We start from the raw sequence: 13,355 nt of genomic DNA, 5'->3' as shown, positions 1-13,355 counted from the left end.
ATTTTTAAAATTCTTACTAGATTTTTTTTTATTTATTTTATGTTTGAAAAAAAATAAAAAAATAAAAAAATAATTTTAATTGATTTGAATTAAATTTTTTTAAATATATATATATATATATATATATATATATATTTATTTATATAATAATCATTCAGTATAATTTTTACAAATTGTGTGTTGAGTTAAGTAATAATTTGCACAATGAGAATCTAACAAAAAAATTATCAAGTGCTTTTAGAGAAATATAACATTAAAACTATACAATCAGAAATAATAAAAATGTCACATTATTTCTTGGTCCCATTAACTTATTATTGCATAGTTTAGGACTTCTAAACCTTATGAATATTTTTTTTGTTATTAATTCTGCCAATTTAACTTTCTCTTTTGTTTTAATATTCTTCTTTTTGTCTTATTATATTTTTTCTCTTCCTGTGTTTAAATTCACAACCTGTATATCAAAACACCAACTAGAATTCTCTGAAACACAGCATAATTGAGACGTTATTTTTGGCTGTACAAATGCTCTCAACTTATCGGAACAAAGTCTAGGTCTATGTCATTGTTTGGCAAGGCTAGTCTTGTTAGAGACCTTGCCCTCCTCGGTTTGTTAACTGTTGCACACCTGCTGCCGAAGATTTATGTAATTTCTTCAAAACTGAGTTCAATCCTGCTTCAATGTCATTCTGTTTGGTTTTATTGAGTAATCATATTACACCTGACCATGCGGAGGCACAGGATCTTTACTAGTATATGTTGAAGTGATTTGTAGCTGTGATTTTTCAATACATGATCATATCTTCATGCAACTCCGAGCTGTCGATTCGGCTAGAAAGTCCATCTCCCCTTTTCCTTACGGTGCTTTCTATGGTTAAGCAATTGAGCAGATGAAAAAAGCACTTATTGTAGAGCACGAAGACCAAACAAGATGGGAAAGCACGCAACGACGTTTACTACACTTAAATGAGCTTTCGGGGGCATTTCCAGCTCGTCAATTTTTTATGGAACTAGCTGTTGACTGAAGCATTATGCTGCCTTCTGCTCATTGCCTTGCAAACGATATCCTCGGAGGATTTAACTTCGTCACTACAGTTTCTGCAACATGGGTTCTCATGAAAGTTGAAGTGCAAAGCTTCGTGATCAACATGGATGTATCTGATCAAACGTGATCCCGACTTCCTCTTTGTGCCACATCGTTGACATCGTTAATCTTCCAAGCTGATGAAGTTGCAGGTATTCAAATCCACTCGCATTCCTGACGAACCCTTAAGTTGGAAATTGGCATTTTGGCTTTCAAGCAAGAGGCAGTTCCTACTACCTCATTAGCTGCCACTGTAAAGAAAAGATTCGAGCCTGGTGGAGTGCAGCCATGTCTTTGCTTATCGCTTTTGAATATTTTCGTATTACTAATGCATATTTGAAGCTAGACAAGGATCAGGCTACAGCATTGCCGAGAGCCGACATAATTCAAAACTACATTGTTGCATAAAAGCCAAAGATCGCACTCTCTTCAACTGCGAAGGAGAACTCTTTCGCAGTGACAGATATCCACAACCTACATACCATTAGAGAAAGTCCGATAGCATGTTCGAGTCTCGGGTTTCACGAGGTTATCTGTCCTGGCTTGATATCAGCTATTTCCAGTTTGCAGTTGCAAAGATACTGACTTCTACCATATTATTGAGAGGGTTACAAAGGAAGAACTTCGAGGTAGGAAGTCAAGGATGCTTCGGAAGGATCCAAGAGTATGAGCAGGACGATGATGAGGATCGCGTGGAAAGGAAACAAGGAATCTTGTAACGACCCACGTCGAGGTTTCGGCACAGGATCCCAGTTATCTTCGGATGCTGCGTTTGTTCTCATCTTGTGATCACTTCGTAGACAATTTGTGTAGCCGGTAAAGCGGCACTGGAGCATCTCGAGAGATCGTATCTACCGGACTGGCTGACCTATCTCATCGACATCGGAAAATGTAGATATGTGTATATATATCTGTAAATATATGTTCTCAACTAGTTTTGATATGCTAGTTAAGATGAAAACTTTCAGATTGTGTTCCTGCGCCGCACTTCTAAGTTTCACTGCTCAAAACTGCTTCACCCAGATGAAATTGTGGTTTGAGACTACAACTACAAGACAATATATGAAAAAGTCCAATGTTTTGCAATCAGCTTATCTCAAAGGAATCAATTTGAGACAACAAGACTATAGTACACATATACATGTTCCATATTTCTATAGTTGAATAACAAGTATACTTAAATAAAAATATACTTATATTTAACTTTACATGAAAAAAAAAATGATCTTTGGGTGTTTAATGGTATATTCTTTATTTTTTTATAATAAAATTTTATTATATATATATATATATATATGTATATATTTAAAAATTTTAATCTTAATTGTTGAAAGTTTATGATCAAGTCAAAACACATTTCATTACAAATTATAGCTATTTAAAACTTAAAATTTCTAATATATTAGTATCTTAACAAAATATTTATAAAAGCACTTGATAAAAATTGATATTGTATTACAATTGATATAAGTTTTCATTTCAAAATAAACAATATAAAAAATTTATTTGTAATATAAATATAGTTTTGTAAAACCATTATTCTATAGATTTTAAAATCAACTCTTTATATCAAAACAAATTTAATTAAATTTTAAAATTTTAGTCAATTTCTTCTAATACCAATTTCAAAAATTAATTAAACTTATCTAATTAGAATCAATATGAATTAATAATAAGTATAATAAAAGACCTTTATAAAGTATAATATTATAATATCTATTTTTAATTTTAATTCTACATATATATTAAATTCAAATTTACATGAGTTATTTTTTATATATTCTTCTAAAAAATATTAAATTGATTATTTTTAGCTAGATTAGATTAATAGTCAATTTTTATATTTTATTCATTTTGAAATAATTAAAATAAAATTAATTAGAATTTTAATCTTAAATATAATCATTTTAAATAAAATTATAACCTCAAATAAAAATTAAAAAATAATGTTATAAATGGAAGATGAAATGTGATTCAATTCCACCTTACTTCAAACTAAATAGAGGTTAAAAATAAGTTAAACACAAGTCATATCCTTCTCAAAATATCTTTATAAGCTCAAAAGTTTGAATTATTATAAATCAATAAGTTTAAGCTCAATTGTATTTGGCATAGCTTTAAAAAATCTAAATATTATTAAAATACAAGTATAAAATTAATTTCTAGAATCTTCTTAAAACATAAAATCAAATAAATAGATAATTTATTACATTAAGTAATCAATTTAAAGATTAGAATAATATTCAAAGAATATTTTTTTTATCAAAATTACATATTAAAACTATAAAATATAGTAGTTAAATCCTTTAAAACTTATTAATAATTAATTAACATAGGCTTATTACATATTTTCTAAATTAGTATTGTATCAAGATATTTGAAACATGCATGTTTGTCAAATAAGTAAAGTTGAATTAAGTCAATAACGTCAATTTTGAATACCAAGTATACATTTAATTTTATCATTACTTATCATTACAAATTATATATATATTAAATAAATTAAAATAAGAAAGAAAAATAGAGATTAAAAAAATAATAAATATAAAAATGAAATGAATTAAAATAAATATTAGAAAAATATTCAAAGAATAGTTTTTTATTAAAATATTAAAATTATAAGAGAAAATATGATATATGTCCCTCAAATATGCTGAAATATTAAGAATATCTTCGTATTCTTGATAATAGCAAATTTAATCTCAAATATAATAAGGTATCACCACTCTTCCTTTCTTAGGTGCATTTGGGGCCTAAATTGCGTATTGTGCAAATTTTGGCATGGTCTTGTTTATTATATCTCCTAAATATGATTTTTAATATCTTAATATCATTCAAATTATTCAATTTTATTATTCATATCTACTAACCACAAGCAAGCAATTGTGCAATCTTTCAAATTTTTATAACAGCATAAAGAGTAAATTTAGACATTGTGAGTTAAATTACGCTTGATTGCAATAAATCTTCAATGATTGATCAATATTATACATTCTAACAAAAATAAAAGTAAAAAAATAACTTTTTAATCAACCTATTTGTTTATAAATCTAAAAAATTGCAAATTTTGTCTCTGTTATCCTCAAAGACTCTAATGTTGTCCATCTTAATTATGGCATTCATAAAGGCTACAAAGAAAAATCTCTTGGTTGTGATTCTTCCGAACTAGAAGGCACATTGATGTATCAGTGAACAACACTTAGTCCAAAACTAACACACCTCTCTTTAATATTAAGTTTGCTACAAGTTGGAAGACATTAAACTAGGACCCTCGTAAGAATTGCAATGCCTTTGAGGCCTTGGAGATCTTTCTATCTTATCTTCCAGCAAGCACCTGATACTTTAGACCAAAAGCAATTTTTATACTATCACATGTTGTGTAGGTCAATATGTCAACACATGAAACTATTCTTGGGCCAAAAAGAGCCATGCCAAAATCAGCAGAGCATGTTGTTTGAGCTCCAAATGCACCTAAAAAAACAAAGAGTGGTAATACCTCATCATATTTGAGAGTGGATTTGATATTATCACATAAGCGAGAAGTAGATTTGCTACTATGAAGAATATAAGAATATTCTTGATATTTCAGTATATTTAAGGGATATATATATATATGATATTTTTTTAACTATAAAATATTATAATTAATTCTATAAAACTTACTAACAAGCAATCAATATAGGTTTATTAGATATTTTTTAAATAAATATAAAAAATTATTATTATTATTAAGTTAAAAAAACATAGTTGTTTTTTATAAAGTAATTATTTGAATAAGTTAGATAATTAAAAGCCATTCATTCTATTAAATAATATTTTAGAAATATTAAGAAGTACTTTACAAAAAAAGATTTAAGCACTCTTATTTATAATTATTAATTTAAATTCCATAACATTTTTTTTCTTGAATTAAATCTTATATAATTTCTTTTTGTTAATAAAATAATTGATTACTTTAAATTTCTTTTTATAATAATTTCTTTTTTAAAATTAATTTTATAAGGTATTTTTAAAATAATAAAATTTACTATTTTTACTTAAAGATAAGCTTTAAAGATAAAGCTAGGCTTCTCTTAAAAATCTATTAATTTGATAACTTTTCTTAAATGAACAAATGAAAAAATTGCTTAAATAGGAGCATAGAAGAAAATCTTAATAAGTTTAATCTTATTAAACTTTAGAGAAAATTTTATCCAAATTCATGATAACAAAAAGTCTTTTAAGTAAGTGATATGAACATAAAAACAACTCTTATATAAAAAGGTCTTATACATGCAACCATGTATGTAAGACAAATAGATCCTTAATCTTACATAAATATTTATTACAAATCTCTAAAATTTCCAAGGATGAAACAGTTAAAAAAAGATTACCATAATTTTTAAAATTTTTTAAATATATTTATTACACTTATTTAAAAATATATTAATAAAATAAAACAAAATCAGACACATATTTTGTAGTATGATGCAAAAGTTTTAGTAATTAGTAGTCTTTTTTAATATAAAAAAATAAATTGGCATTAGCTTAATATTAAAAAAAATAATATATACAACTAAAAGTAAGATCATTTATATGATTATGAAGAAATAAAGTGGATGTATAATTTTTAAAATTAAGATAGTAATGCTTAGATCTTATTTAAAAAAAATTCAACAAGATAGTTTGATAATTTTAATTTTAATTTTCTAAAATGTACCAAGTGAAATATATATATATATATATATATATACTCTAATATCCTATTTGGATTGTATTTAAAGTCAAAGGTAACAATGTAATTTTAATTGACTCTAACTTTTTTGGTCTTTATGCATATACCAAAATCTAAAAAATTGAGCACATCACAAGAATTGTTAATATTCACAAAGATATGTCTTAGTATGCAAAAATCCACCATTTATAATGTATTTTTTTTGGATACTTTAATAAAAAAAAACACAAATATGAAGTTAGATGTATTTTTTACATAACACTCTGTATTTTTTTAATATAGAAGAAAAACGGCATAGTTTCTTGTGACTACAAGCCATTCTTGTTAATGAGGTATTCAAATATTTTAGTCACTATAATATAAAAAAAATAAAAATAAAATAAGAATAAAAATTATTGGCTTGTAAAAATAAAACATTTTTTTACCAAGTTGGATGGCTTAACTAAAGAGATAGAGAAACAATATGACAAACCATACAAGAACAGAAATAGAGGAACTTTACCACAAAGAGAAAACATAAAAAAATAAAAATAAAAAAACATTAATCACCAAATTTGGGCCCACCTTGGATGAACGATAAAAGTAAAAGTGGATGAGAGAATGAACGTTTCGATAACTTTTTCATCAAAAAAGGTCAGTGACAGAAAGTACCCAATACTCGGGAACTAGTGCCTCTGGGCCCGTCTCAGTCGCACGTCAACGAAATCAACAAAAAATGCCACTTTTAGGGTTCCAGGAGCTCAAAAGAGGTAATGCAAATGCACCTCGGTGTCGTCTTTTTTTTCACTTCAGATGAACCGAACCAGGACGTAATTCCGGCCCCATCGGAAGCACATATCATGGGATTGTGGTGACTGTTTTGGTGAAGCTAAGCGACCAGTCGCGACCACGGAAGTGGTGGCCATTGACGGAGCCAGCGAGTGGTGAAGGAGAAGCGCCCAACCGACACAGAATGGACAATAGAGCGTCACGTAAACCCCGAAGAAATGTCTTCAGCATTAAAGCAAGAAAAGCTTTGCGTCCACCGAGCGATGGCACGAGGGCTGCTTCGGAACTCGCCTTAGAAACATCATGTTGGACGACTTACTCGGTAATAGTTTGGGTCTGAGTGGCGGTGAAGGAGAATATGCCAAATTTTAACTTGCTGCCAGTTGTGGGTTGGGAGTTCTAGTCTTGTTACAAGTGACAGTTTTAGGAAATTGAGCTCAGTTTATAATTTGAGTCAATGTTCATAATGCTATTCAAGTGTGAAAATCTAATTGAATAAAAAAAAATTAATCACAAATCAAACTACATTAGTAGGAATCAAATTGCAACTTTTGTGTGGGAACCCTTTTCTTAAAACCACCAGTTCACAACCTGATTCGCAGCTGGGTTTTGAGAATTATTTAATTATTTAATGTAGTGATATTTTAAATACTAAAAATAGATATCAATCCAAGACTTAGTGAAACGTTAAATTTTATGAAAATGAATCCACCTGTTAAATCAAAATCCAGAAAACAGAAAAACTTCTCCAAAATAAAAAAGAAATGTAATGATCGTTGGGAAAGGATCAACTCAGCATAGTTTCTTAGTGAGAAGTGGGTGTTGAGCATTGTTCGTGGCCTAGCAGTAGCCATTTTGCATTCATAAAGTAACAGAATATTCAGGAATGTTAAGCTTTATGACTATAAAGAAGAGTTGGGTGTCATTCTCAGGCGAAAGCACATGGAAGTAGCTCTGAAGCAAGGAACTTTGTCACTCTAACGTATACTGCATGCTTTTCAATGCAAAAAGAGTAAAATTTTGTTTTATTTGATACATGGTTACACCTTACATTCTTATGGAGTTTTTTTTGTATATATTAATTCTGGTTTAATATATATATATATATATATATATATATACATAATTTTTTTACCTGTATTTATTTTTAAAGAATCAATAATTATAAAATATAATTTTTTGTTAAATAATTTTATATTTAAATGTAACTTTGTTATTTGTAATTTTTATTATAAGGTTCTACAAACAAGAATAAACTACTTGTGCAAGTAAGATGTTGTTTAGGTTTGCAAGATTGACAACTTGCTTATTTAAACTACACTCACTATGTGCACACAACAAAAATTTCACACAAAGATTACAAACAAGTAACATAGAGAAAAAAAAAACTATGATATGGTTTGTTCTACTTAATTTTTTTTCACTCAATAAAAAGTGAAGAAAATTGAACCATATAATTCTAAATTAAGTGAACAAGCCAAAAATCATATTTAGTATGTTTTAATATTTTTAACAATGGCATTTTTGCCCAATTTCAAGTGGAGTTGTCCAAGGTCCACCTAACCAAAAAGCCATAGTGTGAAGTGACCCTAAAGTTACAATAGTGTACTTTTCTTCTGTTGGTACAATCCTTAAACACAAAATCAACTTATCATTTCAACACGTTGTGAGGAATGAAGGGAAGACAGCTCCATTGTTAAAGGGGATAGAACTTTCCACCAACACATTTCTACATGGAAAACTCCAACTGACTCCACATTCACTACACATCCTCCTCCCCCACTGTACCTCCTCTCTACTGTCATCGACTTGTAGTATTGGACCAGAGTTACTCCCCATCGATATGCGGACACAGTTGAAGTCAACAAAGACAATGACACTGTTGAGAGCTGTCCTGGAATCCCTTTTTAGAGTTTCGAGTGCAGACCGATTCCATCTGCGCTGGACAAAAATAATCTGGGTCCGGATAAACTCTAAGTCTGTAAATGGAGCATCCTCACCAGCTGCGGACGAAGCTCACCACAGATGCGAATCTTCTGCCACAAGATCACGTACTCTTGTAGAAGAATCTTTGGGTGCACTAATTCGTTGTCTCTGTGGAGCACGTACAGCTTGATTACTTATGACTGGGATCCATGCCCAGTTCTGCTGTGTTGGATTCTACTTGCTTGGTCTCTGTTGTACGCTGCTCGGGAGCTGTTAGATACTGGAAGAGAGATCGTCTGTTGTAGCAGATTGTAGAAGTGTGCTGGAACCAAGTGGAGGCATGTGTGGTCAAAGCTTACTGTGAACTCCTCGCTGCGTAGGTTTCGGTAATGTTGCTTGCTTGTATTGAATGATTACCCTGGTACTGTGATAAATCCCGCTGCAGCGCGGCTTTTCTTGTTGGAAGTAGTGTATCGGTGTTGAGACCGACTCAGTGATGGACTGGTGGTGTTTCTATGCACCGGCAATATATTACTGCTATCAACTCTCAATAGATTTCAAAGTAGACTCAATTCCTTACTGCGATCGATTGCAGTGAAACTCGATAATAGAATAAATTACGTTGTTTTATTTATTTTTGGTTTTGGTTTATCAACGAGATGGCTCCTTTGCAGTTGTAGAGACTTCGTGTGCGAGGTTCATTCCTTTTTCAGTGGACTTCGTAGCCGCTTGGCATTCGTTAGGTGCTTCGACAGAGCTAGACATCACAACTGTCACGGAAAGTGAGCCCAGAGTTTAGTCTGTTCTTCTTCTCTCCTTATCGCCTTACGTGCAGTAGAATACTCAAAGTTGGAGATCATGTCAGTCTGGGTCCTACCTCATTGAATTTCTTCTGGGAAGTATATTTAGAATCATGTTTGGAATTGGCAGAGTGATTACTACGATTGGGTGTGTTTGGACGTGTTCACATGGCTTTCATCGAGGTCGGAGTCTCATTTTCTTGGCAGTCCAGGAAATGGAAGAGGGACGGACGTGGACTTTCCGAAAGCGATAGCAATGAGAAGCAACTCACAGTGTGTGATTACTGATTTGGATTTGGAATCAATGCTGGGTTGGAGAGCCTCTTGATTGACGAGCGGCGGTTGTGTGTGTGTTGGACTTGGGTTCAGGTAGATTGTAGGATCGCTCGCGATGGCGCTTCATGACAGAGAAGGAGGTGGGACTGCAGCTCCGAATGGGCAGTTGGTGGAGGAGGTGCCACTGGTGCACAAAGTGTTGGTGCCACCGCCAGGCGGCATCTTTAAGGAAGTGGGTCAGGGAATCTGGGAGACGTTCTTTTACGACGCACCCGTTGATCGATTCCGAGGTCAGAGCAAGCGCATTAAGAGCTGGCTGGGACTCAAATTTCTCTTCCCAATGCTTGAATGGATCACTTCGTATAAATCCAGAATGTTTGTGGGTGATCTCATTGCAGGCATCACCATCGCCAGCCTCGCCATCCCTCAGGCACCTCTCTTTCCTAACCAATTTCCTTAAATGCCCTGGCATTAACTTATTCGTACAATTTCGTAACAAAGCTGCTGTCTTCCACTACAGGAGTACCACGTTTTCACGGAAGTCATCGTTGATTGCAGGATCTTGGTTATTCGAAGCTCGCTGGAGTGCCGCCTGTCAATGGACTGTGTAAGTAATGATATAGCTGCAAACACTTGCAGTATCTCATTAGCTGGTGAAATTGGACTCTTGGTTAAAATCATCCAATTTTTGCGAAGTTCTGAGGATGGTTATGTGTGTCAGATTCAAGTTTTGTGCCACCGCTAATTTACTCCGTGCTAGGGAGCTCAAGAGACATAGCGATTGGGCCCGTTGCGGTGGTGTCGCTTCTTATGGGAACTTTGCTGAAGCAAGAAATATCCCCCACGGAGCAACCCGCGCTTTACTTGCAGCTCGCATTCACGGCGACTTTCTTCGCGGGCATCTTCCAGACTGGCTTGGGAATCTTGCGGTATGACTCAATCACTTCACCATCACCAATCTCATCTAATTTTCAGGATTTTTCATCGATCGCTGAATACAGAAATTTAACCTTGCTGTGAGCTAAATCCTTCTCCTCAATCGGGCTGTCAATTGTATTGCAGCCTGGGCTTTGTAATTCAGTTTCTCTCCCATGCGGCGATTGTGGGCTTCATGGCCGGCGCAGCTGTCACCATCGCCTTGCAACAACTCAAAGGATTACTGAACATAACAAATTTCACCACCGACACTGACTTCGTCTCGGTCATGAAATCAGTGTTTGGGCACATCGACGAAGTACGTAACAACAATGACTGCATCTCTCTCGTCCTCTATAAATTTAGCGAGCCTCGACACGCAAACGCATGATAGATTTCAACAAAATTAGGGTGTGCGCAATGTTTTAAATTCATGGATGGTCAAGTTAAAGCTCGAAAATGTCAGGTTACAGTCTATTACAATTTTACATATTTCATGGATTCAAGACATGGCTCATGCACCCATGCCTGCAGTGCGTCTTATTAACTAACGGAAATCTTGAACCTGCACGTGCAGTGGAACTGGCGATCTATTGTAATTGGGCTTGCCTTCTTGTCATTTCTCGTGGCTGCTAAAGTTTTGGTAAGGACTGATTCCTTTCAAAACTTCTTTAGTTGTATGTGTATATATATATATATATATATATATATATAAATACATAGTACTTTGTTGGGGAGTTTGCAGCTCGTCGTTCATGATAACTTAAATTTTCAATTAGTTCATATCTTCCTGGACGATTTCTTGTTCAACAACCCTAATTGAATGCACAGGCCAAGAAGAAGCCCAAGCTCTTTTGGGTGTCAGCAATTGCACCACTTACTTCCGTGATCCTTGCGACAGTGTTCGTGTTCGTCTTCAGGGCAGACAAGCGCGGGGTCAAAGTTGTGAGTAAAATCTCGTCTGAAACCTTAAACCATGATGATCTCGTGAATTGTTAAATGCAACAATTACTTGAATGACCATGAACTTTGCAGGGTGGGCGCAGAGATCGGTTGATTTGCGAATTTAACGTTCTGATACCCATCTGCATCTTGATTCGTAGGTTGGGCATATCAAGCAAGGAGTGAACCCATCGTCAGCAGACCAATTACTTTTCACTGGAAAGTATGTGGGAGCAGCAGCTAAAATTGGCTTGGTTACATCGCTTATTGCACTCACCGAGGGCGTTGCAATTGGGCGAACATTTGCAGCGTTACGGGACTACCATATCGATGGGAACAAGGAGATGATCGCCTTTGGTATCATGAACATTTGTGGATCCCTCACTTCATGCTATTGCGCAACAGGTACTGACTCCCATTTGCTCTCATGAATCAGTTCTTAAGAAAACATTAGCATACTGTGTCAACAGTAGCAGATAATTAATGACGCTTGGCATAGACGAGATTTATAGGAAGATTTCAACATCGCCACTGTGTTGTTTCCAGCCAACTGGTAACTAATTTTCGCCTCTTTTTTATGATTCTAGGGTCATTCTCAAGGTCAGCCGTGAATTACCAGGCGGGAGTGAAGACAGCCATGGCTAATGTGGTTATGGCCATTACGGTGCTCATCACGCTCCTGTTTCTCACCCCTTTGTTTAAATACACGCCCAATACCATCCTCTCTGCAATTATCATCTCTGCAGTCCTGTCCCTGATCGACTTCAAAGCCGCATGGATCATTTGGAAGATTGACAAGTTCGACTTCCTTGCTACTCTGGGAGCTTTCTTCGGTGTCTTCTTCGTGTCTGTGGAGATCGGGCTTCTCATCGCGGTCTGCATCTCGTTCGTCAAAATTCTTTTCAACGTCACTCGACCCCATACAGCTCTCTTAGGGAACATCCCTGGGACGAACGTCTACCGAAACTTACAGCAATACCCAAAAGCCACTGTCGCACCTGGGATTGTTGCAGTTCGGGTCGACGCTGCCATTTACTTCTCTAACTCGCAATACATTCATGACAAAGCCCTCCGATACGTCGAGGATGAGATGGCTAAGCCCGGGAGCACTCCAATCCAGTACCTCATCATAGACTTGACCCGTAAGTTGATCGGCCTTAATGCTGTTTGATGTGGAATTCCGTGACACGATCTTAAACCTCAAACCCCCAAACCCTATACCACAGCTTATTTCATCGATTGCGATCCCATTACATGAATGCTTTTGATTAATGAGAGGATCTCGCTTGTGATGTGCAGCTGTGACAAACATTGACACAAGTGGAATCATTGCCATGGAGGAGCTTCAGAGAATTTTGAAGAAACGAAAGATTCAGGTAGTAGTTCTTCCATCCCTCCACCATTTTTGCATTTCCAATTTTCAGATTGCATGGGTGCTTTCTTTTGAGCTGGTAATCTGAAATGGTTTTCAAATGGATCGTTCGCAGTTGGCGTTTGCAAACCCAGGATCCCAAGTCATCCAAAAGTTCGACAGTTCCGGGCTTTTGGAAGAGCTCGGATCAGAGTGGATATTTTTCACAGTTGGGGAGGCCGTTCAAGTTTGCTCAATGTTTTTGAACAAAGCTGCAGGCGAGGGATCAGTATGATCACATTTTTGACAGTTTTGTTTTATGGTCTTATTCCATTTGAAGCTCAGAGAGACTCACTGGTACCAAAACATCTCGTTTGGCAAGTCTCTCCAACTAGGACTCGTGTTTTTTGGCCAGTAGCCCAACACTGAGTTTATGTGCAAAATTCTTGCACATTTCACTGAATATAGTCACAGTTAGACTTGACCCATTTGCTAGAGTTCCTCAATGCCGACAGTCTCAGGTTTTGGATCCTCTTTGCAACAAAATGATAAAACTGGCTTTATCTTGTTGATCTTCGT

General features: G+C 34.5%; 1 protein-coding gene across 3 annotated transcripts; it reads left to right on the top strand.

The window, feature by feature from the left end:
- Nucleotides 1–8,727: 8,727 nt before the first annotated feature.
- Nucleotides 8,728–13,348, top strand: LOC112284863 (sulfate transporter 1.1). 3 transcript variants are annotated; one of them, XM_024525192.3, is made up of 11 exons: nt 8,728–8,830; nt 9,662–9,998; nt 10,127–10,175; nt 10,290–10,497; nt 10,631–10,802; nt 11,061–11,126; nt 11,315–11,428; nt 11,587–11,830; nt 12,013–12,567; nt 12,725–12,801; nt 12,913–13,348. In XM_024525192.3, exons 2-11 carry the CDS (start codon nt 9,684–9,686, stop codon nt 13,069–13,071), a joined length of 1,959 nt encoding a protein of 652 aa, XP_024380960.1. In that variant the 5' UTR covers nt 8,728–8,830; nt 9,662–9,683; the 3' UTR covers nt 13,072–13,348. The 3 variants fall into 3 exon arrangements, with proteins under 3 accessions (XP_024380960.1, XP_090108133.1, XP_024380957.1); XM_090252007.1 differs by having other exon boundaries at nt 8,728–8,878; nt 9,666–9,998; XM_024525189.3 differs by having other exon boundaries at nt 8,728–8,878.
- The last annotated feature ends 7 nt before the right edge of the window (nt 13,349–13,355 follow it).

Source organism: Physcomitrium patens, chromosome 7, assembly GCF_059467195.1.
Source record: "Physcomitrium patens ecotype Gransden chromosome 7, ASM5946719v1, whole genome shotgun sequence".
Taxonomy (NCBI): Eukaryota; Viridiplantae; Streptophyta; class Bryopsida; order Funariales; family Funariaceae; genus Physcomitrium; species Physcomitrium patens.
Note: the sequence above shows the minus strand (reverse complement) of the source record. Positions and strands in the feature narration are given on the sequence as shown.

What these genes read in the sequence shown, in the direction of transcription:
- LOC112284863 (XM_024525192.3), top strand. Translation starts at nt 9,684, where the DNA reads ATGGCGCTTCATGACAGAGAAGGAGGTGGGACTGCAGCTCCGAATGGG. An exon ending in TGTTTGGGCACATCGACGAA is followed by an intron (nt 10,803 to 11,060) that starts GTACGTAACAAC and finishes CTGCACGTGCAG; the next exon opens with TGGAACTGGCGATCTATTGT. An exon ending in ACAAGCGCGGGGTCAAAGTT is followed by an intron (nt 11,429 to 11,586) that starts GTGAGTAAAATC and finishes CTTGATTCGTAG; the next exon opens with GTTGGGCATATCAAGCAAGG.